The 25931-nt window shown below is 33.5% G+C and overlaps 2 protein-coding genes and 1 pseudogene across 3 annotated transcripts; 2 read left to right on the forward strand and 1 right to left on the reverse strand.

The window, feature by feature from the left end:
* The first annotated feature begins 9486 nt into the window (after window positions 1-9486).
* Window positions 9487-10128, forward strand: LOC149520561 (BEACH domain-containing protein B-like). The gene is made up of 2 exons (XM_089766242.1): window positions 9487-9665; window positions 9819-10128. Exons 1-2 carry the CDS (start codon window positions 9606-9608, stop codon window positions 10032-10034), a joined length of 276 nt encoding a protein of 91 aa, XP_089622368.1. The 5' UTR covers window positions 9487-9605; the 3' UTR covers window positions 10035-10128.
* Window positions 10129-17383: 7255 nt separating this feature from the next.
* LOC111310801 (BEACH domain-containing protein B-like) lies at window positions 17384-22630 on the forward strand (annotated as a pseudogene). Its single transcript, XR_016329603.1, has 14 exons — window positions 17384-17742; window positions 17903-18356; window positions 18455-18772; window positions 18862-19415; window positions 19511-19593; window positions 19745-19796; window positions 19839-19914; window positions 20245-20379; window positions 20462-20490; window positions 20605-20664; window positions 20835-20900; window positions 21434-21695; window positions 21831-21887; window positions 22078-22630. The product of XR_016329603.1 is annotated as a BEACH domain-containing protein B-like (transcript).
* Window positions 22631-24354: 1724 nt separating this feature from the next.
* On the reverse strand, window positions 24355-25880 carry LOC111312466 (UDP-Glycosyltransferase superfamily protein). The gene has a single exon (XM_022912737.2). The coding sequence runs from the start codon at window positions 25878-25880 to the stop codon at window positions 24465-24467; it is 1416 nt and encodes a 471-aa protein (XP_022768472.2). The 3' UTR covers window positions 24355-24464.
* Between the last annotated feature and the right edge of the window lie 51 nt (window positions 25881-25931).

Consider the following 25931-nt stretch of genomic DNA (forward strand, 5'->3'; position numbering starts at 1 on the left):
TCAAAAAATATATTTAATTTTAATTAATTTTCGTCTAACTTATACAAAAAATTTTATCAAAAATTTTCATCTAAAATCTCTATATATATCATATTAAATTATTAATCCCTTAATTTTTTAAATTATAAATCGTCAATCCCTCTAACTAGATTTTATTTAAAAAAATTCAAAAATAAAAAATTTTCAAACTTATATTTTAATAAAAATTTTTAACCTATATTTTTTATTTTTTAGTTTTTAATCTTAACAAGAGTAATATAAAATGCTAAATTTATTAAGTAACTTAATCTTTTTGATATACTAATTGATATACATTTTTTTTTATCACAAATAACTTTCAATAATTATATAATAAATACAATCTTCAATAATTATACAAAATAACAATAATTAATCTAATATCAAAAGAATTGATAATAATATAAATATCAAAACAACAAAGAAAATATTAAAATTTAGATACAAAATTATAAATTAATATATAATACAATCAAAATATAATATTTAATTTTAATTATTTTTCATCTAACTTATACAAAAAATTTTATCAAAATTTTTTATTTAAAATCTCTATATATATTATATTAAATTATTAATATCTTATTTTTTTAATTATAAAATTTAAAAACCTCTAATTAAATTTTATTTTAAAAAAATTTCAAAAATTAATTACAAAATTAAATAAAAAATTCAACCCCCACCCGCCGACACCCTACCACACCCAATCTCTCCCCACCCCCCTCAACCCCCCACCACACCCAATTCTTCCCCACCCTACCCCACCGCACCCTAATATCCCCTAATTTGTTTAATTCTTTCTAGCAGACCCATCTAGAAATGCATCTTGCTCTTTTCTGTTCATTTTTTTCATGCTTCCAAAGCTTGGCTTTCTAGAATTTTCTTCTTTTCTCTTTTTTTTTTTTCATCTCTCATTTTCTTTCGCATCCCTTCATCACTATCACTTGTCTAGTACTTAGAGAATATCTCGTTCGTCTCTCTCAAACTCTCACAATATACATTATTTTACAAAAAATTTACAAAAAAAAGGTAATTTAACTTTCTTTTCTTACCTTATTTGATCTTGAATGTTGATTGAAAACTTGAAGCTGATTAGAATTTGGGTGCCAAAGTGGCGATTGAATATTTGAAACTTGAAATAATTTGTCTGTTTTCTAGCTTGTTTTTTGATTAATTTTGATGCTAAAGTTCTGAGATTCTGAGTTTTATTTTTTGCTTTTGCTTTTATTTTTACAGGCTTATTGTTTTATTTTGCGGAGTTGAAATTTTTTTTTTTTGAACTATTAGATCTGTTATTGCTGTTATTCTCTGTTACATTGTTATTTTACGGTTGTTACGCTCCATTTTTGCTGTGAATGAATTTCTCAATCGTATTTCATCAAATAGTGGTGACGGTTGGTGACGCTACCGTAATTTTACGGTCGTTATTCCGCTATTAAATCGCTATTTAAATCCTTGGCTTAACTAATCTAAGGTATTCAATTAAAAAATTTAAAGGCTTTTAGATGTCACTTGACAATTAATTTTACTGTGTTTTTTTACATGTCTTCTCACTTTAGGTGATCGTTCATCAGTTTTGAGCAATTATTTTATCAATTTATCCTTTTTCCCTCCTGCAATTCAGGTCTTTCTATATAAGCTCTTATTTATAAAAATATTCTCCTATTGTTGAAGTGTTCATGCCGAAAGATTATTGTTCATCTTCAAGGTTCCTTTTTATTGTGAGTATAACTTCTTCGTTTTTCTAAATTAATGTATTCGCCCCTGATTTGGATGATTTTTGGTGGAAAAGCAAAGGTTGTTTCATGTTTTTCTCAAACAGTTTCTCAAAGTATTCAAGAACTGGGAGCCTGTTAATGGTGGCCAGTTGCCAGAGGCTGCTTCAACAGCTATTCAACCTGCAGAGTATTCTACGAGTGCTAATGATATATTTGTTGGCTGCTCTGCCGGGCATCCCACTGAAATCATTTTGGCTTTGACTGAAGAGATAGTGCGTGCAATTAACCACTTAGGTCATTAAGAGTAAATTGATTATATCTTCTGAGGAAGCTGTTTACATTTGGGCAGACTATTTTGTTGGTAGGAAGGACTTACATTTATGACGGTATATAGGAAAAAATTGAAAAAATTTGAAAAATAAAAAAATAAAGGGGAAAAAACTTCCACAATTCTAAAACCTTTGTCCTTTATAAAAATGATAAAAAAATTTTAAGTAATTATGTTTAAAAATTTTAAATTTCATTTGCAAACTCTTTTAAGAACTAGTTCAATTTAAAGTTTTATTTTTAATTTTTCAATGTGACAATTGATTAAAATTCTTATTCATTTTTTGTAATTTTATTGGATATCCTTTGTAATTGCCAAAACTGCACTTTATTCTGTCTCCACATTATTGTCATTATGCCCTTTATTTGGAAAGCATTTAGTACATTATTTTAAAAACAAGAACTAGTCACAAGTTATTACCTCTGGAGATTTTTGTAGGTAGATATGGTAATATGCTGTCACTTAATTCTTCCCATATTTATGAGTCTCTTTTCTATAAATTGATTGAATATTTAGTATAAATATTTCTAATATGTAATTAAATTTGCTTTATTTCCTATATTATAAATCCAGTAAATACTGGAGCGGGACGCACAGCAACAGATCTTCCTGCAGCTTACATAAGCATGATTATCACTTCCGAAGGATTACCTGTTTTGGATGCTTTAAAAATTATTGCTCGTTCATTGCATAATTGCAGAGCTTTTGGCTACTATGATGGGATTCAGAAACTTACAGCATTAATGAAAGTTATGATTAATATTATTAATGGCCTGTATGTTGTTATTTTAGATGTCATTAGAGATGTGATGCTTTCTGCAGTATCTAAATTTCTGGTGATGTAGATCTTTTATAATAACTTTTTTATCGGGTCTTGGATTGTTTAGAGGCTTAAATGCAATTAGTTATGATTTCTTTTTCAATTAGGTATCATACTAATTAGGGATTCTTCAATTTTTTTCTACTTGTATTTTGATTTTTCCCATTAATTCTAATATGAACCTGTCACTTTTGTTTTCATTTCTGATTAGATTTTACACAGAGTCTGTGAATTTATTGCTTAATTCCGAGTTTTTTTTTCCTTTTTAATTCTTGGGGCAGTTATCCAACTCAAAACAATGACTTCTGCACTTTCTGCTGATGAAAATCTTTCTAATGTGATAGCAGAGAAAATGGGGTTCTTGCAGCGATTACTTGTATATCTGGTGTCAATCATACGTAGGTTTATTGGTTTAAATTCAGATGTATATGAGAAAGCTCAAATGTAGAGTGTTACCAAAGATTTTTCTCTAATTGGTGCTTCATCTTCAATTGACTCTTCTAATAGTTTAAGGGGTTCTCTTTGTGAAAAAAAGTCTACATTGGCATCACAAGGCCATTGTCTCAGTGATGGAAGCTGGTGGCCTTAATTGGTTAGTAGGTAAGGTAGGCACCTTTGTTTATCATGGAATGTAACTTGGAAATATGTGTTAACCATTTACTATGGCTGCAATATGCATTTTCTTTTATAAGAGCAACAGAAAAGCAAAGATGCCAAGAGGCGGTAACATGGTTATTCATGGTTATGCTAAAAACATAAAAATAAGCATTTACTGAGGGACTGTGACTTGTGTATTTATATTTTCTGCTTCCTGACATTGGCTCCATCCCTTAACCTCAAGGAGTCCTCCACTGTCTTAAAAGGATGGTGGCATTTGGAAACCATGGGTCCTCGAAAATACGTATAGGATTTGAATTTCACCTGGGACTGACGTCATGAATGTAAACTTAATGGTGTTTTCAGTTACAATGTTTCTTAAATTGAAACTAACGCAATATATTTGTGAGTGTGTTTATTTGCATTTTTTTTGTTCATGGAAGCTATTTGTTTTTCAGAGTTGTTGCGTGCCATCAGAAGGTTGAGCATGAAAGAACATCTGACGGATATTTCACTGCGGTGCTTGACTTTGAGAACCCTTTCTGTTGCATTATCTGATAATCCACGTGGTCAAAATCATTTCAAAGGCATGGGGGGGGGGCTTGAAGTTCTATTAGATGGACTTGCACTTCCATCAACTAATGTGATACTTTTAAAAGACTGCCTCACATGTTGATGGGCAAAGGTACTTTTTGTAACTTGTTTTGCAAATTCACTTGTGTCTTGATATTATATTGAGCATGCTACTTAAAACATTAGGTACCATTTAGTTTGGTTATTGAAGAGAAAAAACTAGAATGTTTCTTTTAAGTTCCCATCAGTTTCACTTCCACCTTACCTGTTTTCTGGTCGCTTAACTACATAAATAAGTTAAACATATCATTCTTTCTCTCTCAAAAAAAAATATATATATATTAAGCATATCATTTGATAATAAAAACAGAGATAAAAACAATGTTCTCTGAGTGTTATTTTATTAAAAACAATCCCCAAATATAAAGGAATTGATATGTACAAAGAAACCCACAAAATCATGACACAATCATCCAAACATAGAAACAAATAAAAGACTAGAAATATAAATCCCAACAAATCAGAAAAAAAATCAGGAAATTGATTTTGATTTGATATCCCAACAAATTAGGAAATTGATCTTGATTTGATACATAATGTGTCAACACTCCCCCCCCAAGCTGGAGAATAGATATTTATCATTCTTAGCTTGTCAACAAGAGTCTCAAAGCTTGGTTTATGTAGTCCCTTTGTTAGGATATTTGCTACTTGTTGCTTTGTAGGAACATAAGACATACAGATCACTCCCATATCAATCTTCTCTTTGATAAAATGCTTATCAACTTCCACATGCTTTGTTCGATCACAATGCACTGGATTATGAGCAATACTTATAGTAGCCTTTTTATCACAATACAGTTTCATAGGGTATTCAGCTATCATTTTCAATTCTCTCAAAAGTATCTTCAGCCAGATAACTTCACTGGTTCCTTGTGCAAGAGTTTTAATTCTGCTTCTACACTACTTCGAGCGACAATAAATTGTTTCTTACTCCTCAAAGTGATAAGATTACCCCAAACCTTCGTACAATATCCAAACGTGAATTTTCTGTCTTCAATTGATCTTGCCCAATCTTCATATGTAAATGCTTCCACATTTCTTTGTTCATTCTTCTTAAACAACAAACCCTTACCAGGTGTGGCCTTCAAATACCTTAAGATTTGATGCACAGCTTCAAGATGTCCTCAAATGGAGAGTGCATGTACTAACTTACTACACTAACTACAACGGCAATATCAGGTCTTGTATGAGACAAGTAGATTAGTCTTCCAATCACTCGTTGATATCTCCCCCTATCTAATGGAATTTCTCATTTTTTTTCCAAGTTTCACATTAGGATCTGTAGGTTTATAAGCTGGTTTAGAACCAATCATACCAGTTTCCTTCAAAAGATCAACCATATATTTCTTTTGGTAAACAATAATGCCATTCTTGCTCCTTGCAACTTCCATCCCTAAAAAGTATTCTAGTTGTCCAAGATCCTTAAGTTCAAATTCTTTTCCAAAAGTTTTTTTTAGCCTCTCTATTTCTTCAATGTCATCACCTGTTAATATAATATCATCAACATAAATGATCAAAATAGTCTTTTTTCCATGTTGTGAGTGTTTGAAAAAAAGAGTATGATCAGTTTGTCCTTGGCTAAATCCATGTCTCTTTACTGACATTACGAACTGATTAAACCAAGCCTTTGGTGACTGTTTTAAATCATAGAAAGACTTCTTTAGTTTGCATGCCTTCCTATCATTGTTTCCCCTTTCAAATCCAAAAGGTAAATCCATATAAACTTCTTCATCCAGCTTCCCATTAAGAAAGGCAGTCTTGACATCCATTTAGTGTAATGGCCAGTCAAGATTAGCAGCTAGTGTAAGCAGTACCCTTATAGTATTCAATTTAGCAACTAAAGCAAAGGCTTCAGTGTAGTCTACTCCAAAAGTTTGAATAAATCCCTTTGCAACTAAATAGGCCTTATATCTCTCTATTCCACCATTTGAATTATACTTAATAGTAAACACCCATTTTCTTCCAATTGGTGTTTTTCCTCTAGGTAACTCCACAATATCCTAAGTCTCATGCCTTTTCAATGCTCTCATCTCTTCAACTACCGTAGCTTCCTATTTTAGGATTTTTAGAGTTTCATGAATATTTTGTGGGATTTTAGTTACCTTAATATTTTCTATCATGGCATGAAATGAAGTAAACAAATGACTGTATGATAGGTAATTGGACAATGGGTGTTAAGTGCACGATCTTACACCTTTCTTGAGTGCTATAGGTATGTCTAGATCGTCAGGTGGAGTATTCACTGGTGATGGTGTGGTGGGCACAACCTTTTTTAATTCAAAATCTTGTGGGTCGATATTCACTAGTGATGGTGTTGTAGGCTTAGCATTTTTTTATTTAAAATTTACTTACGGATCATATTCTTGACAATGCAATTGGGGCACAAAAGTTTGTACTTTCTGAGGTTGTGGTTTATGTCGTGAATAAACACAGAGCTTTGTTTTTTGTTAAGGATTAAGCATAGATTAATCTGTTTCTGTTTTCAACTTAGTTTCTGTTGGTGGCTCAATAAGAATAACAGATGTTAAAGGAAGTGGAATGGAAAAATTCCAAAACCTATCTTCACCTAGTATCTCCCCCTGAAAAGTTGGTTTTGGGTAAAAGAGTTGATTTTCAAAGAATGTGACATCTAATAGGACAAATGTTTGTTTCGTGGACGGACAATAGCACTTATACCATTTTTGAGTAAGAGAGTACCCAATAAAGATATATTTGATGGCTCTAGGTTCTAGTTTCCCATGATGTGGACTTTTGTTGTGTACCAAAGATGTGCAACCAAAGACTTTTGGGGGTAAAGAAGCAAACAACCTAGTTTGTGAATATGATTCAAGTAACATGTTCAATGGCGTTCTGAAATTGAGAATTCTACTAGGAAGTCTATTGATCAAGTATGAAGTTGTTAAAATAGCATCCCCAAAAAAACTTAGGAACATCATTGGTAAACATGATAACACGAGCAACTTCTAATAAGTGATGATTTTTACGTGCTATAACACTATTTTGTTGGGAGTTGTTAACGCAATAATTTTGCTGAAAAATCTCATTTTCTTTTAGATAATCACCAATAATTGAATTGAAGTATTCCCTCCTATTGTCTGTGTGAAAATTTTGGATTTGAGCTTGAAATTATATTTGAATCATTTTTTGAAATAGCTGAAAAATTGTCTTAACATCAGACTTATCTTTTAATAAGTAAACCTAACAAGCTCGTGTGTAATCATCTATAAAGGTCATGAAGCACCTAGTTCTAATTATGTTGTTTTCCTGTGAAGGTCTCCAAATATCATTATGAACTAAAGAAAAATGTTTAAAAAATCTATATAGATGACTAGGAAAAGGAACATGAGTGTGTTTGGCAAATTGATAAGTTTCACAACAAAATGAATGGACATCTTTATTCTTAAAAAGAGAAGAAAAAAAAGTTTTTAGATATGGAAAACTAGGATGTCCTAATCTATTGTGCCATAAAATAATTTCACTAGAAACAGAAACAGATTTACCACTTAGAGCCAAAGTTTATTTATTCATTTGTTGAAGATCCTTAAGATGGTACAAGCCTTCATGCTCCTTAGCATTGCCAATTATCCTTCCCAAAGGTCAATCCTGAAACTCACAATATGAAGGATATAACTTAGCCATACAATTCAAGTCTTTTTTCAATTTACTAATAGACACTAAATTACATGCTAAATTAGGAACATGCAAAATTGAAAATAGTGTCATATTAGAAACTTTAATGTTTCATTTTCCAGCAGTAAAGGATAGTGATTCATCAGCAATAAGAATCTTGAGGTTTCCAGAACATGGATATTATGTTGAAAACAATTCATGGCATCCAGCCATATGGTCGGATGCCCTAGAATCTATAATCCAAGACTTCTTAGAATTTGATTTTGCACCCAAAGTAGACAGATAGTTACCATTTTGTGCAATTGTGCACTTTAGAGTAAGTGCAATAATTGGTTTAGAAGTCACCTCTGATCTACTCTTTTGATAGGCTCCAGTTATGGCTGTTTTTGCCATTAGAAAAGAAAAAACAAGAGCAAATGTTGCTCTGATGCCATGAAAACAGAGATAAAAACAATGTTCTCTGAGTGTTATTTTATTAAAAAGAATCCCTAAGTATATAGAGGAATTGATATGTACAAAGAAACCCATAAAACCAGGACACAATCATCTAATATAGAACCAAACAAAGGACCAGAAATATAAATCCCACCAAATCAGGATTTCCTGATCCTGATTTGGTACGTAATATGTCAACAATATATATATATATATATAGCACGTTATCATTTTTGGTTGTCATTTTAGTTTTTTGAATGAAACTGTTGCAAGTATGCAGTCAAAGCATTACACCAGCAGATATAAAAGCACTTGTAACCTTTTTTAAAACAAGCCATGATATTCATGCATTGAGGATATTTTACATATGGTTATGCGTGCTGTTTCTCAAAAACCATTGCTTGTCTCCTTCCTCGAGCAAGTAAATCTGATAGGTGGCTGTCACATTTTTGTCAAATCTGCTACAGAGGTATGCCTTCTGCATTAAGAGTTAAATGTGCAAACTTTTGGCATGAGAGATAACAGTGACCTCTATTTCATGAAAAAATGACACTTTTGGCATAAGAGATAACAATGACCTCTGTTTCATAAAAAAATGACTTCCAGCATTTTTGTTTCACTTGTTACTTTTGTTGTATATTTCTTAACTTACATTATCTCTATATAATGTATTATTTTTACCATTATGCTTGTCTACTAAGTGAGTTTTCTTTTGGTATAGACAATGTTAGCCTTTGTGGCCTATTGGCAACTCAAGGAGAAAGGTCAAGATTTAAATTGTAAGAGTGGTGGTTCTTGAAATTGGGATGCCATTGAACCTGTGGAAGTAATCTTTGGCCAAGAGACCATGCTATTTTTCTCAAGCATCATTGGATTTTGTTCCTCTCAATTTCAATAAAACCACATATTCTTCTATTTAATATGTTAATATTTTTCCGCTAAGTCTGACACAATATTGTGTATTGAAATTTTATTAGAATTTTCTTTAACTATTTTTGTTGTTCCAAGTGCTGATTAGAAGAGTATTCAGTTGCAGAAAATGTTCAGGTTTTCTGAACCAAGTGCATGCTTAAGTATTTTGTACTCCGTTAGTTAGCTTATAATTAATGCAGTTTCCTTCCTCTGACTTGAATTGCTTTGATTGAGTTGGTAAAAGTGATCTGTTTTAAATCAATGGTTAACAGTGAATGTCCTTATATGCAACCTCCAATTTGTTTTGCATAGGAAATACGAGCCTATCAGATTGCTTAGCTTGCAGTTTCTAGGAAGACTTTTGGTTGGTTTCCCATCGGAGAAAAAGGGGCCAAGATTTTTCAATCTTGCTGTTGGAAGAATGAAATCTCTTTCAGAAAACAGCAAGAAAATCAGCTCAAGGATGCCACCACTCTTCTCAGCTATATCTGACTGATTGTTTAAATTTCCACGGATGGATAATTTATATGTGACCTTGTTTGATGTTCTTCTAGGTGGTGCTAGCCCCAGACAGGTGATCAACCACTCATGGAAAATTTTCCCTCATTTTTCTGTCAGTTTAGTATGTTTTAGCTGTTCTTTCTGTTACTCTCTTGATTGACTGTGGTTGTGGTAATTCTCTGATATTTTGCCACCTAAACTGGCTCTTGAAAATTTTTGTTTACAGGTGTTACAGCAAAACAGTCGGGTTGACAAGCAGAGGAGCAGAGGAAATAATTCTCGGTTTTTCCTTCCTGAGATCTTGATTCCGATTTTCAGATTCCTATCCAGTTGTGAAGATGCATCTGCAAGAATGAAAATAATTAGTGATCTACTTGACCTTCTTGATTCAAATCCTCTGAATATAGAAGCTTTGATGGTACTGCATACAATTAATTATTGAGGTTGTATTTATGCTGTGTATGCTTTTAAAAGTGTTATCTAATTTTTCAAATTTTACGATTAGGAATATGGTTGGAATGCTTAGTTAACAGCTTATGTGAAAATTGACATGGTAAAAGACTAGAGGCTTGATTCAAGATATCAAGGTGACGATGAGACAAATGAGAAAAAATATTGTGATGAGGGTTTTTTCTGTATTTCTTTGTCACCATATACATTTTATAAAAGGTGGCTGGCAACAATTAGAGGAGACTTAATTTTCTACTTTTGCACTGTGAGCAAGTATGTCAAATTTCTTACCATGCTACAAAAGTTCATTCATTTTAATCTACTCTCTTTATGAGGTTTTTTAACCCATTGATGGATAATTTACTTTAATTTCTTTCATTGGTAGGGTGGCATATCATGCCGATACTTGCTTTGTGACATCTATGGCAGCTTGATTCAAAGGCTGGTAGAATTATCTGCCAAAGAGAGTATTTTTAGTTCACAGCCATGTTGGGGCAATAAACTTCCAGTACCAACTTACTTGAGAATATGACTGGATTACATTTATTCTTGGTTTATCTACCCTATTGTGGGAAACTTTTTCTTCCTTTATCTCACTGTCTCCAAATTCCTAACATGCCCACCTTAAATACATCCATTTAAATGTAAAAGGAGGAAGAATATGTTAGGAGATGGGGAAGAGAACGCAGAGGTGGTCCTAAAGCTTTCTCATTGGATTTTCCCTATATATGTTTGAAAGAATAAATCCAGATTCAATTTATTATCATTTATTTGAGTGAACTCGTAGGTTTTTTCACTTATTTAAAATTGGGTCATTCAAACATTTGAAAATTTTGGAATTGTTATCCTTTCATGAAGAAATAATCAAGATTTGTCTTTGTTTTCTACATATGTAGTTTGCTATTCCCACTTAAGAATGAGGTTAATTTGTTATCTCTGTTTCTTACAGTTTCCAGCTAATAGCTCTGAGATTTATCTGGATTCTCTAATGGTAGAAAGCCAGAAAAATTATAACACTGTGTTGCATGAGGTCTTGCATGGAAAATTTGACGACAAATTATCAGGGTACTGCCAGCGTGGTTTACACTTATTATCTCTGAAACTGACGTGTTTCTTATTATCTGTTTCTGCTTTAGCTGGGATGAATTCTTATATGGATTATTGAGATTCAATGATTTCTTCTATCTATGATCAAATACTAAATCTGTTTGCGTAGTCAATGCATTATGGTTTGCTTTTGTTTTTGTATGACATTTGCTAGATTTTCATCTTTTTTTTTTTTTTTTTAAATTTTTTACAACCCTAAATCACTGGAAAAGTTAGAGATAATTGGCTATTCTACTCTTTTTTCCCCCTTCCCTTCTTTTTGTAAATCCTATTTGGAAATTTTTTCTTTCTCTTGCCAGAAGCTAATAATGGTAAATGGCAATATGGATGTTCTAGCTTTTGTGGTTCAGGATAATGATCTAGTTGCATATTAACAAGGCATGAGTACCAATTTTCGGGTGAAAAAAGATTACCCCCTTGTTTTCTGCACAATTTATATAAGATTCTGCACCGTTATCCTAATCATCAAATCTTCCTTCATTATATAATTTTCAATCTATAGGAATATCAATTGATATGATTAGGAGAATTAGAAGCAAGTGTTGACTTGTATACAAGCAAGTGTTGGCATTTTGTTTTTATGTTCTGATGGTATCTACAATATCTCCAATAGAATAAGGAATATCAAGTTGGCCCAAATATCATAGTGAACATTTATTTACAGTTAATTATAATTTTTTAATCTATATATTTATATTTATTTTTTTAGAATTAAGCATTTTTATTCTTAAAATTAAAGATAAAAAATTAAGATAGATAATTCCTCAATTATATGATCAATTTTATGAAGATTTAGTTTCTTAATTTATCTACTAGTTAGTTGTATATAAAACTAAAGTGCTTGTATAATTTTTTATGAGTAATTTTTCAATATACATTCAGTTTTATTTTTAATTTTTTACACAACTTTATTTCTTAGTTTTTGTACATAGTATCAAAGTTTTAAGCTTTTTTTAAGAAAATTTTTTTTTCAACTGTCATTGTTGAATTCTATTTTTGGCCTTCATAACCAAATCTTGTTAAAATTTTTAGTCTTATTTTTTTCTTTCTTTGGCCTTCATTTCCTAGAATCATCTCTAGTTAAACTTTTATTATTAAGACTTATTTTAGTCCTGAGAAAGACAACCATGTCAGAGATAGTAGAATCTGCTATTACTAGCAGATTTGAAGAAGTGACAACTGGTAAAACCACCTGAGTACTACAGAAATCTCGGGAATAAAGAGAGTTGGACAAAAAAGAGATTGAAAAACTAATAAGCCTATTGAAAACTCTCGAAAAGCCTACGAGAGTATGTTATTTGGGTAAGATCGTTAGTTCAGGTAAAGCTTTTGGTTCTTATGAATTAAATGTCTCGATTAAACCTATTATGAGTTCTTAAGTTATTCACTTATGAGCCATAAATCATATGACACATTTCTCACAGAAGTTTAGTACATATACCATGTGTCCTAGTAATAAAAAAATTGTTGTGGTAGATGGTTCACTTACTATAGTGGCAGGATTATGACATGTTCAAATTAATCTCTCGTTTGTTCTTAAAAATGTTCTTCATGCTCCTGAATTGTCTACTAATATAATATCTATACAAAAACTTACCAGAGACATGAACTGCAAAGTGACTTTTTATCACTTATATTGTGAATTTCAAGATTAGAGTTCGAGGAAGAGGATTGGATTTGCTAAGGAGAATGATAGATTGTACTATTTTGATATATTAAATAACATAACTAATATCAAGAATAGTTTACCTTTGTCATTTTTTTCTAAAAAACTCCTAATAAAAATAAAATCTAGCTTTATAATTTTTGTCTTGGACATCTTTTTGAACTTTAAAAAACATGTTTCCTTCTTTGTTCAAAGGATAAAATATCAAAATTTTTCATTGTGATGTTTGTGAACTTGCAAAGTATAGACGTGTGTCTTTTTCAACTAGCAATAAAAGAAGTTCTACTCCTTTTTACTTGATTTATAGTGACATAGGTCCTTCTACAATTTTTAATATTTTTGGTACAAGGTGTTTTGTTTCTTTCATAAATGATTGTACCAGGATCTCTTGGATATTGTTGCTTAAATCCAAATCAGATGTAAATAGTATATTTTTAAGCTTTCAAAATATGATCCAGAATCAATTTAGAGTGAAAATTAAGAGATTTTAGTATAATAATGTAATAGACTATTTCAATCAAAGTTTATCTATCAATTTTCAAAATGAGGAGATTATCCATAAGTCATCTTGTGTTAATACTTCATAGTAGAATGGAGTGACAAAGAGGAAAAATAATGATTTACTAGCCACAATCCGAGCTTTACTTTTTCAAGCAAATATACTCAAATCCTACTGAGAGAAAGTTGTTCTCATTGCCATACATATTATAAATAAGTTACCTTTAAAGGTTTTGGGATTTAAAATTCCTATAGAATTACTCTCACAATTTTATCTCAATTTTAGTACCACAAACAACCTTACACTTAGGATATTTGGTTGTACATCATTTGTTCATGCTCACAATCATAATAGGGGAAAGTTGGATCTTATAACAATTAAGTGCATTTTTTTTTTAGTATTCATCAACTTAGAAAAGGTATAAGTGCTATCATCCTCATACCAAAAAATTTTATATGTCTATAGATGTCACTTTTGAAAAAAGTAAACCATTTTTTACTTAGCCTTATCTTTAGAAAGAGACTTCATTCGTGAAAGATAAAGATAAAAAATTTTTTTGCTTGATTTATCCTCCTCTTCAACATTTTCACCCATTAATTCTTTTGAGTCCAAGTTAAACATTGAATTGGAGTCTGAACCCATTTCAAACACAGAAGATGTGACAAAGGATAATATTATTCTTGATTCTATAAAGGAATTATGGGTCTACTCAAGAAGTTTCAGATCTTGAATCAGTACAAGTCCAAGAACCTGATTCTAACTCTGGAAGTGAGGTAACTACAGTCTTGGATTCTGTTTCTCAAAATGGGTATGAATCTTCTAAAACTATAACTAGTGATTATGATCTGGCTATTGCTATTAGGAAAAAAATCATAGAATGTACTAAGCATCCACTATACTCAATCTCTAATTTTTTGTCATTTGAAAAATTCTCACCATCTCACAAAAATTTCTTTATGAGCTTAAACACTATTTTTATTCCAACTACATTATCCGAGGTATTATCTAGTGAGAAATGGAGATAAGACATGGGAACTAGTTGAGTTACCTAAAAGAAAAAATTTAGTTTGATGTAAATGGGTTTTCACTGTAAAATACAAGGTGGATGATACTGTTAAAATGAATAAAGTCAGGTTGGTGGCTAAGGGCTACACTCAAACTTATGGATTGGATTATCAGGATACGTTTGCTCTAATTGTCATGATGAATGCAGTTAAGATTTTGTTATCATTGGTTGTAAATTACAATTGGTAGTTTTAACAATTTGATGTAAATAATGCTTTTCTACATGGTGATTTGAAAGAAGAAATATATATGAAGGTTTCACAAAAATTTAGAGGTCGTCTAGAAGCGAACAAAGTATACAAGCTGAAAAAGACTTTATACGGCCTTGAACAATTTCCTAGGGCTTAGTTTAAGAGATTTGCCAAAATGATACTAGAAATGGGATATAAACAAAGTCAACGATATCACACATTGTTTATCAAGCACTCTGATTCAGGGAGAGTTACAGTTCTATAGTATATGTTGATGATATAATTATAACCGGAGATGATAAAAAAGAGAGAGAATCTTTAAAAAGGTGTTTGGCTAGATAATTTGAGATAAAAGAGCTAAGGAGATTGAAGTACTTCCTAAGAATTGAAGTAGCTCACTCATGACATGGTATTTTCATCTCACAACAGCAATATGTGATGGATCTTTTGAAGGAAATTGAGAAACTCGTATGTAAACCTATAAATACCCCTATAGATCTTGATGAAGATGCTGCTATAGATAAAAAAATATACCAGAGATTAGTTAGAAGACTCATTTATCTTTTACATACTAGACCTGATATAACATATGTTATGAGTGTGATAAGTCAATTTATGCATAGTTCTAAAGAAGTGCAACATATTGTCTATCGTGTATTGCTCTATTTGAATACCAATCCTGAGAAAGATATTTTATTCAAAAGAAATTCGAGACTAGTTCTAGAGGCATATATAGATGTTTCTTATGCAAGTTCAGTAACTGATAGAACAACTACCTCAAGCTACTGCACCTTTTTAGGTGGTAATCTTATGACTTGGAGGAGTAAAAAACAAAATGTAATGGCAAGATCAAGTGCTGAAGTAGAGTTTAAAGCAATGGTTAAAGGAATTTGTGAACTATTATGGTTAAAGATTATTCTAAAAGACTTGAAGATCAAGTGGGATGAACCAATTAGACTCTATTGTGATAAAAAGTTTACAATAAGCATTGCCCACGATCCTGTGCAACATGACAGAACAAAATTCATTGAAGTAGACCGGCATTTCATAAAGGAGATACTAGAAAGTAGGTTGATTTGTACACCACATGTATCAACCAATGGTCAACTTACAGATGTGTTGACTAAAGATCTCAACAGTGCAACATTTTAAGAAATTATTTTCAAGCTAGGAATGAAAAACACCTATTCACCAGCTTGAGGGTGAGTGTGAGAAAATATTTATTTACAGTTGGTTATAATCTTGTAATCTGTATATTTATATTTGCATCTCTAGAAATAAATATTTGTATCTCTAAAATTAATGATAAAAAATTAGAATAGACAATCCATCAATTATAAGGTCAGTTTTAGAAAGATTTAATTTCTTAGTTTACTCACTAATTAGTTGTATATAAACTTAAATTGTTTGTATAATTCTTGATGAGCACTTTTTCAATATACATTTAGTTTTACTTGGTTTTCCATACAGTTTTATTTCTTAATTTTTTCATACATATTAAAATACAAAATTCCTGATTTCATGTGCACTCTATTGGAAAAGTATTGCTGTTTATCATCGATGTCGTGCCATCCAAACTCTAGTTTGAATTATTGCACTATTATTTTTACTGCAAGCCTTATAATTGAATGCAACATAATGTGGATATTTATGAAAGACAGTATTCTGCCAGCATATAAGATGTCCCGTGGAAAGCAACTTCATATTTCTGTGTGAATCTTGTCATTGCCAGAAACCCACGGGTTTCTTGGCAGCCAATAATAAATGAAGATGATATAACTGGGGATAAGTGGTGGAACTTATTTGACAATTTATGGATTGTTATTAGTGAGATGAATGGAAAGGGTCCAAGCAAGATGGTGCCCAGAATTTCAGCATCAGTTGGTCCATCTTTTGGCCAAAGAGCATGTAGCTTGGTAGAATCTCTTAATATTCCCACTGCAGAAATGGCTGCCATTGTTGTATCTGGAGGAATTGGCAATGCATTGAGTGGAAAACCAAACAAAAATGTTGATAAAGCCATGGCTTTAAGGGGGGAAAGGTGTCCAAGAATTGTATTTCGACTTTTAATCCTATACCTCTGCAGATCTTCCCTAGAAAGAGCATTGCGTTGTGCCCGACAATTCATCTCACTTTGGCCTTCCTTTTTGGTCACTGATGATGAACAAAGCAAGAGTAGACTGCATCTCTTCATCTGGTGTTATTGTTTAGCCTATGCCCGAGTTTCCAGATTTTTGTGTCATTCAACTAGTTGTATCGAGTTTTAAGGAAGGATATGGGTTAGTGATTTTCATTGCCTTATATTAGTTCCTTGAACTTGACAATAAAATAACGTGGTGCTCAGGTCTTTGCTTCTTGTGCAATCCCAGTATGGAATGTTAGATGATGGTTGTCGTTTTCATGTAATAGCACATGTGATTCGACAAACTGTAAATTCTGGAAAATTAATGCTTGCTACTAGCATGGCTGGTAGGGATGACTCATTTGATTCGAGCAACCACTCAAAAGAAACGAACTCCAATCAAAATCTAATTCTGAAGGATCGAGTGCTTTCTGCGGTTTGTTCTGAACTTCAAATTTATCATCTCTTATCATTATTAAATTTTGTTATTTTTCTGTTTTAATCAGAGGAAACTATCCTTATATTTATTTTCTCAATTATACTTCAAATGGTGGGCAATCTCCTGGATCAAAACTTGGTACCAAGTGATATTTTGATTTTTCAACCCGTATAATAGTCTATTAAGTCTCACTTGATGGATGAAAGAAAATGAGATTTTAGATGTGATGTTTTGCTTTAATGTTTTTCTTATGAACTTTTTTTTCTGAAATGTGAGAACTTCTTTCAAGATTATATCCAAGGGTAAAAGCAATTAAACCACATGAAAATATGGTATGTGCATTGCATGTTTTACTGATGCCGTCATTGCCTAAAGGCAAGCAATACAACCCTAACACTGTGAATGTTGTGGCATGTTTTATGATATTTTATCATTTGGCTCACCATACTCTTTTTGTGCTCCCCCTCTTTCTAAGTTATCCACCATTCAGTTCTCTAGTTTCTTGTTTTGAAGATGAGATACAAAGTAGCTTACACACTATTCTTGCTTCAGATGAAAGCAGACGGGCAGCATTCCTGCTTGCCCATGAGGAGGAGCAGCAAAATGTTTCAGTATGTTAAAACCTTTTCTGTTGTGGAACTTGCTCTTTTTTTTGGTCCTTAGCTTCTTTAATAAGCTCTTTGTCTTTGTTTCTTTTGCTATTCTTCCATTACTTAATTATGTTGAATCTTGTGCTCATATTTATGTAAATAATAAATTTTGCTCTGACAGGAAAAATGGGTGCACATGTTTCGCACTATAATCGATGAAAGGGGTCCATGGTGTGCTAATCCATTTCTGAATGGTGCTGTGATACATTAGAAACTTGACAAGACGGAAGATATACGGTGGCGTAGAACAAAGTTAAGATGGAATTATCATTTTGATGAAAAGCTGTGTCATACTCCTTCCACTTCTCCTATTAATGAGGCTACTCTTCCAAGTAGTGAGAGCAAATCTAGTTTTGTGGGGCACATTCCTGAGCAAATGAAGCAGTTTCTGCTCAAAGGAGTATGCAGGATAACTGATGAGGGGAGCTCCTGAGACTGGTCCTGAACCTGGTAGGTTGGTTATTCCTGAAGATCCTTCTGACGGTCACAGCTTGGAAGCAGTTAAAAGCAACTTTGACATATTACAAGACAGAAAAGAGCTCTTGTCACCTTCTCCGGAAACAGAAACTAGTGAGGTACGTCTTATATATGGTATAAGAACAGTCAAACTGTGTTTCTTCTCATTAAAACATCTAGCGTTACTTCATTGTTAATTTATGGTATGATGTTGCAGGTTCTTATGTCACTTCTATGTTTGCTTGTGACACCAAAAAGAAAACTGGCAGGTCAATTGGCAGTCATGAAAGATGTCCTGCATTTCTTTGGTGAATTTTTGGTTGAAGGTACTTTAGGGTCGTCAGTTTTCAAGAACTTAAATGCATCATGTTCTGAGTCCGCAAAGGCTGATCAAAAGCCAAAGTCTTTTAAGTGGTTCATGCATCTTGATGTAAATTCTGAAAAGGGGACTTCTCCTGACAATATAGAGGCAGAAAATTAGTATATAAAACAATTAGAAACTGTAAAGCGTCATTGGAGATGGAATATTGGCAAGGTAGGGAAACATGAGTTGTTTTATTTGGCCTGTATTGCTTGAATCTCTTACTCCATTTTGATGTCTTATTGTTTACTTGCTGGTCACAGATAAAAGCTGTTCATTGGACTCGGTATTTGCTTAGATACACTACAGTCGAGATTTTCTTCAGTGATTCGACTGCTCCCACATTTATAAATTTTGCATCGCAGAAGGATGCGAAAGAGATTGCAACCCTGATAGTTTCTACCAGAAATGAGCTGTTGTTTCCAAGAGGAAGTAGTAGGGACAAGAGTGGTACTATTTCATTTGTTGATAGACATGTGGCACTGGAAATGGCGGAAACTGCTAGGGAGAGATGGAAGAGAAGGGATATAACGAACTTTGAGTATTTGATGATTCTCAACACACTTTCAGGGAGATCTTATGATGATTTGACTCAGTATCCTGTCTTTCCTTGGAGTTTGGCTGATTACTCATCTGAGGTTCTTGATTTTAACAAGTCATCCACTTTTAGGGATCTCTCCAAGCCCGTTGGAGCACTGGACTCAAAACGGTTTCAGGTCAGTTTTTTTTTTGGGTTTCATTTAAAGAATGACGTACTTAATGTTGATTCATCTACATCACTTTTCTTTCTCCAAATTTCTCAACATTATGCTTCATGATTCAGATGTTTGAGTACATTCAGTGGTTCTTTCCGAAAGAGTTCGCTTTAGTTAATTTTCTAATGTGCTGCTGTTCTTCTACTTCTTAGTGCAGTTTCTATTATGGGTCTCATTACTCAAGCATGGGGATTGTGCTTTATTTAGAGCCTTTCATGTCTCTTCACCGTAATTTTACAGGTATCTTTTTCAATGGCATGATGAATTTGGGTATCATATGATTAAAATGCACCATGTGCAATGATGAGCAGCCGATAACCTTTGGTAAAATAGTCTTGAACGCATGTATTTTGGTTTGATCTTTGCTAAATTTGCTTTTTTGGACTGGTAGCAAGCCGCTTAAGTATTCTTTTATTTACTCCTCCATATGGAGGAAAGTTAAAGTACATCTGAGATTATCATTAGTTGAAAAGTTTCCATTGCAGGTGGAAACTTCATAATCTTAGGTTTTGCAAAAAAATTTGTATAGCTACTGTTTTTATAAATAACTGTTATGAGATGGTTATTAGCATTTAGTTTTTCAAGGGCATGATGGATGCTAGAGTTTTGGATGAACCATAGCTATTAATTAATTCTTTCACGTATGATTTTACCAACAAATGATGAAGGATGTAAAACTGACTGCAATAGTTGTATAAAGTCTGATAATTGTGTACTTGTCATACGTATGATTGCATTAAATATGGTTCAAATCATGACTTGTGAATAGTATTCCTTTCTCTTTCAATATTTCCCATTTGCATTTGGTTTTCTATCCTTTTCTTGTTTATCACTTAACTTGCATGTCAATTTATGGTCTACAAGCTCCACTAATTAATCATTTTTCATCAGGGCGGTAAATTTGACAATGCAGATCGGCTTTTTCAAAGCATTGAAGACACATATAGGAATTGCCTTTCTAATACAAGTGATGTGAAGGAGTTGATTCCTGAGTTTCTTATCAATTCAAACTCCTATCATCATGGGGTCAGAAAAGACCCATAAGTGATGTTTCTCTCCCTCCCTGGGCTAAGGTATGTGAATTCCCCTTGAGAATGTCATGTTTCAGACCTTATCCAGGGACAATTTGATTTCTCAGTAGGTTGTTTCTGCTTCAAGAATGTTTTGGGGTTTATGGTTGTCCTCATATTGAGTATTATGATGATGGGACCCTCCTTAAGAAACTACTTGGTCAAATCTAAGAATTATCAGGTGTTCAGAAATGTTGTTTGATTTGTTTAAGAGTAATACATATGATGGTTGTCCTACAAGGTAGAATGTCTCTAAATTGTGTCAAGATGATAGGAACTTCTGTAACTAATCCCTAACAGTTTTGATTTACTATTTTTCACATACCTGTTTGTGTAATAGTTTTTATCATATCAAATTTGTTACACCCTCCATCTGATTCGAACTGTGTAGATATGTAATTGTTCTTACAGGGCCCGCTATGAGAAATATTGGAAAAGTAACAATTATCAAGATTCTAATGCAATTCTAGATATTCAGTAATGGAATTTGTTTCTATTGTTTGAGTTTTGAATGAAGCTATAGGTGAGATATTTGTAAAAAAATTGTTGAAACCCCCACTCCTTCCAAAAAAAAAACAAAAAAGGAAAATGATGTACAATGAGAGGTTTTTTCAAAGTAAGACTTACAAAGATGCAGCTCATTTACCAACAGGACAGATATAGACCATTGGGAAATGAAGGGGAGAAAATGCCTTGCTTTGTTTTATACAGAATAGCACAGAAGCAAATAAGCAAATGAATGAAAATTCTTGGGGAAGAAAGAATTAAAATTTTTTGTACTGCAACATGAATTAATCTGTAACCGTACAAAGTTGAACTTGTATCACAACAGATGCGGACAAAAAGAAAGGATGCTGGTGCAACAAAAACATGCCTCATGCTATCCCTTGTCCTATGAGATGAGGGCTAAACTTTCTGGGAGTTAAGCTCGTTAATTTGGATGGACTCTGCGAAATATAGACTTGCTTCACACTTTTTTAAGACTTCTATAGTAACTTTGGTGTCAATAGATATCCTTGTACACATTTTTTTCTTGGAGCACAATGCTTTGTGACAATGCAGACACCATCAGAAGACTTTTTAATCTCATGTGGCAATTGGGAAAACAGTTTCCAAGTCATATCTTTGAGCGATGGAAGACTGGTTCAGAGCATTCAACCACACAATGATGTTGTCAGCGGGGTTGCAGGTATTTTTCTTTTAAAGGAATGCTCTAAATCTGCTGACAAAATGAATGTGAAGCTTGATTTTATTTTGTACAAAGCTCAACTGGTATTCCTAGTCAGTTGAAACTTTTCTAAATTTTACTGGTAAACTCTTTAAAGTTACCATATTGCACTTGTCGAATTATCTGTGTGAATAATAATAAATAGTTTATGTTAAGTTCTTTGAAATTATGACCTCAAGTTCCTAATGGTCCTTGTAATCTGCTCAAAGTTACCATTATCTTCTCTTACTGTCAATGTCTCTTCTTAAAAGTGGGTTACATTAGAAATTGTGAAAAAACTAAAAAATAAAACTGTGTAAAAAATTAAAAGTAAAACTAAATGTATATTAAAAAGCTATTCTTCTAAATTATATAAGTACGTTAGGTTTATATACAACTCCCTTTCATATTCTGTGTGGTCATGATGATATAATTACATGCTTGTAAGTAAGTGTGGAGCTTGACATAGTTATTACTGGGTCAAAAGACGAAACTTGTGTTTTCCATACCTTGCGAGATGGAAGATATGTAAGATCTTTACAACATCCATCTGGCAGTGAATTGTCAAAACTTGTAGCTTCTCAGCATGGACGGATTGTACTTTATGCTGATGGTGATCTCAGTTTACACCTCTATTCTATTAATGGAAAACATCTTGCCTCTTCCGAATCCAACCGGCACCTTAACTGTGTTGAACTCAATGGGTTGCGGTGAGTTTTTGGTTTGTGCTGGTGACCAAGGACCCATTGTTGTTCGCTCTATGAACACACTTGAGGTTGTGAAAAGATATAATGTAGGGAAGATAATAACATCCTTACTGTGACTCTAGAAGAGTGCTTCTTGGCCGGGACAAAAGATGGAAGTCTTCTTGTGTATTCTATAGAAAATCCTCAACTACGCAAAGCTAGCTTCCCTGGAATCCGAAGACATAAGTTTCTATAACAGGCTAAACTATGATTCAGGGTGGGAATGACTGTTTTGACAATTAAGGTCTGATTGGTGACACTGATCTCAGGTATTCTGCTCACTGATGTATAATTTTAGTCATTCATTCATTTAACAGAATTAAGTTAATTCAGTGCATAACTTCATTCTTTAAAATACTAATCTACTACATGCATGTAGTTACGGTCATTTCCAGCATGCAAGATCAAAGCTGCTTAATGTGGTTGATGTGGCCTTTGTTGCTTGCCTCTACATTGCATAGCTCTTTGAAAGTTGTTTGTTGGTGTTTTTTCATTTTTTTTTCAACCTACAAAATTGCATGTTGGTTTAACCATTCAGATATTTCACATAAATATTTTATATATGCGTATACCACCATAATTTTTTTTGGGTGCATATATACCACCATATTTTTGGAAAGTATGCCTGATAGTAATCAATATTCATGTTAACACTATATCATTCTATGCATTCAATAAAATGGCATAGCAAATTCAAGTGATTATTTTGAATATATTTCAAGGAATTTTAAAACATGTCAGAGTTTGTCAAATAGTTCATTGCTTATCAGTGTTAATAGATAGTGTCAATGGTGGTTAGAAGAGAAGGTAGGTGACTTACATGTTAGTTTAGTCTTTGCTTAGCAAAAATTTAGAAATATAAAAAGGATTTTATGAATCCCCTTCCAATCAGATTGGCACATGTGAAACTGAGCCATCTTGGCTGTATCTGTGAGTTGCAAAGATGGCTAGCTGGATTTGCTTCATTCCTGCAAAAAATTTTAGTATGATCCTTACAGTGCTAAATCATAGACAGAACAAACACTAGATTGAAAGCATTTAATTTCAGAATTTGAGATCAACATTCAACTCTGACTTTTCGATTTTTCTTTTAGAGGTATAATTAACCGGTAAACAGGAAACAATAATTTTGCTTGACTTTCAACAAATATCTGGCATTTTATATTCCATTTTCACCATTTTGTTTGTTTTCCTTTGTCGATAGGAATGCTATGAAAATTATATCCATTCCTCCATTTTCTCTAGACGCGATATTGGTGGCAGCATCTTCTGAGCATCATATGTCGAAGATGCAGGATTCTTACTTTTTTTTTAACATTAATAGACAGGCAGGTCAGAGACGCAACCTTTTAGAAATTCATTTTTTTTAGTTCATAACAAAGAGCTGAGAACCCGAGACATAAATCAGGATATTAACACATATAAATACAATATTTTCTTATTAGGTTCGGTTTCAATTCTTTTATATTATAAACAGCAGCATCTCAGCTCATAGTTCTGTTTTTCAAAATAGCAAAATGTCAGAAGTCCCAACCCAAACTTTGTACAGATGGGCTAGATGCCTGATTCCAAAATCAATGGAAATTTATTCTTTTCAAGCATCATCCTTGGTCAGTAAAATTAACAATTTCCCCCTCCTTTGGATATCAACCGTTGATTGACATTGGCTTTAGAAATCACCTGATATCCTTGGGGCATCTGATCTTCAATGGGGTTGAGGAGTAAGCGTATACCAACTTTATTAGGGAACATTCCAGTTGTTCACATCCTGAACTGTTCACATCTGATCTTCAATTGCTTGAATCTGAATCTCATTTAGCCAGTCAGGTCTACAGGGAGGCTCTCATGTAACTGATATTAGTCCATTTTTGTTGGCGGTCCTTGTCGCAGTTGGTCAATCTTCGGCAGCCGATTTCTTAGAAATCAGAATGCTGTCAATTTCATAATATACAATTCAAAGAGGCGGACAAAGACAAACTAAAGATGAAGACTGAAATCCATTGAGATTACTTGGTACAATAACATAGCGTTACATTCTTGTAATTTCTTTATGATTTTATTCAACAAAAACTGAAACCTGCTCCTTTGTCATTTCCTGTTATCCTCTAGTTGACGAACAAATTCGTCCACGCAATGATTGTTCCTATCCTGATCACCAAAATATCTCTTCATTGCTTCTGCTGTTTCTCTCAACGCCTGGCCCGACTCCTCCACCATTGCCAACCTCACTGACTCGGCCACTGCATCGCTTGTAAACGATCCATCTATCTCATTCCTTGGTATCTCTGCACCAACTTTTTTCTCGTGTAATAGCCTGGCATTTAGTCCTTGGTCATTCAGCATCGGACACATTATCAAAACCCGTCCCAAGCCTAGTGCCTCTATAACTGAGTTCCAACCACAGTGAGTTAAGAATCCCCCAATGGACTCGTGACTCAGTATCTTCACCTGTGGAGCCCACCCCAAGTAAACAAACCCACGTCCCCTGACTCGCTCCTCAAATCCAACCGGTAACATCTCCAACTCTGACTGAGCTGACCCGGGTGAGTGCTTTAACACCCAAAAGAAAGGTAAACCTGACTTCTCCAACCCCAGAGCCAACTCAGTGAGTTCTTCTTTAATTAAATGAACCTCAGTCCCCAGAGCAACGTAAACCACTGAGTTAACTCTCTGTTTATCTAACCATTCTTTAAAAACAACCCATTTTTCATCATTCTGAATCTCATCTTCTTCCAGTATCGGCGGCAAAAAACCAACCGGTATTACTGGTTTTTCATATAGCCCACTTAAAAGATTGAACCAATCCGGTTCAAACTCATCAAAACTTCTAACAACAACAACATCACTCTCTTGAATGGAAATAGCGAACCGGAGCATGTCAGGTGGTCCATATTTATCCTTATCTGTTCGCTCGATATATTTAGTAATTTCATGCAAACGATAGGCCAGATTGGATTCAAAAGGAACCCACTTGGGGACTTTCGTAAAGTCCTCAGCCGTTGACCTAGCACCATCTCCACCGTTAATCAACGCCGAAGGTGGACCAATGAAGGATAAACACGCAGCTGTGAAGACACCAAAGAAGGCGCGTGAGATACCTAGCTGCACTGCGACCGAAGGGAGCCAATGAGAAGGATAGTCATAAATGATCCAATCGGGTTTTGAGGATTGGAGGAAAGAAGTTAGAAGCGGTTGTAGCAGATCAAAGGCGTGCTTGAGTGGCTGCTGCTGGTTATGAGTAATGTCCATCGAGGACTCTGCGAGGGGCGGTAAGTTGGGAACGTTAGGCAAAGGGAAGGAGATGAGGGTAATCTGAGATGAGAGATTTGAGGGAATTGTGGGAAGTTTGGAGAGGTTTCTTGGGGTTGAAATGAAGGAGATTTTGTGACCCTTCAGAGCTAAGAGCTTGGAGAGACGAAGGAAGGGAATCAAATGGCCCATTGCAAGCCATGGGAACACCACTATGTTCATAACTTCGCGATTCTCCGTTGAATTGATGAGCATTGAAATTAGGTTGGGGGAGAGAGCTTTAAAAATTTTCACTCAAAAGGCCAC

The sequence above is a fragment of the Durio zibethinus genome, chromosome 1, assembly GCF_047325235.1.
Source record: "Durio zibethinus cultivar Kanyao isolate XHJ-2024 chromosome 1, ASM4732523v1, whole genome shotgun sequence".
Classification (NCBI taxonomy): domain Eukaryota; kingdom Viridiplantae; phylum Streptophyta; class Magnoliopsida; order Malvales; family Malvaceae; genus Durio; species Durio zibethinus.

Bases quoted from the DNA above. Each gene is read 5' to 3' on its own strand.
- LOC149520561 (XM_089766242.1), top strand. From the start codon at position 9,606: ATGGATAATTTATATGTGACCTTGTTTGATGTTCTTCTAGGTGGTGCT. The intron at 9,666-9,818 runs GTGATCAACCAC...TTTTGTTTACAG, and splicing joins GTGGTGCTAGCCCCAGACAG to GTGTTACAGCAAAACAGTCG.
- LOC111312466 (XM_022912737.2), bottom strand. From the start codon at position 25,880: ATGCTCATCAATTCAACGGAGAATCGCGAAGTTATGAACATAGTGGTG.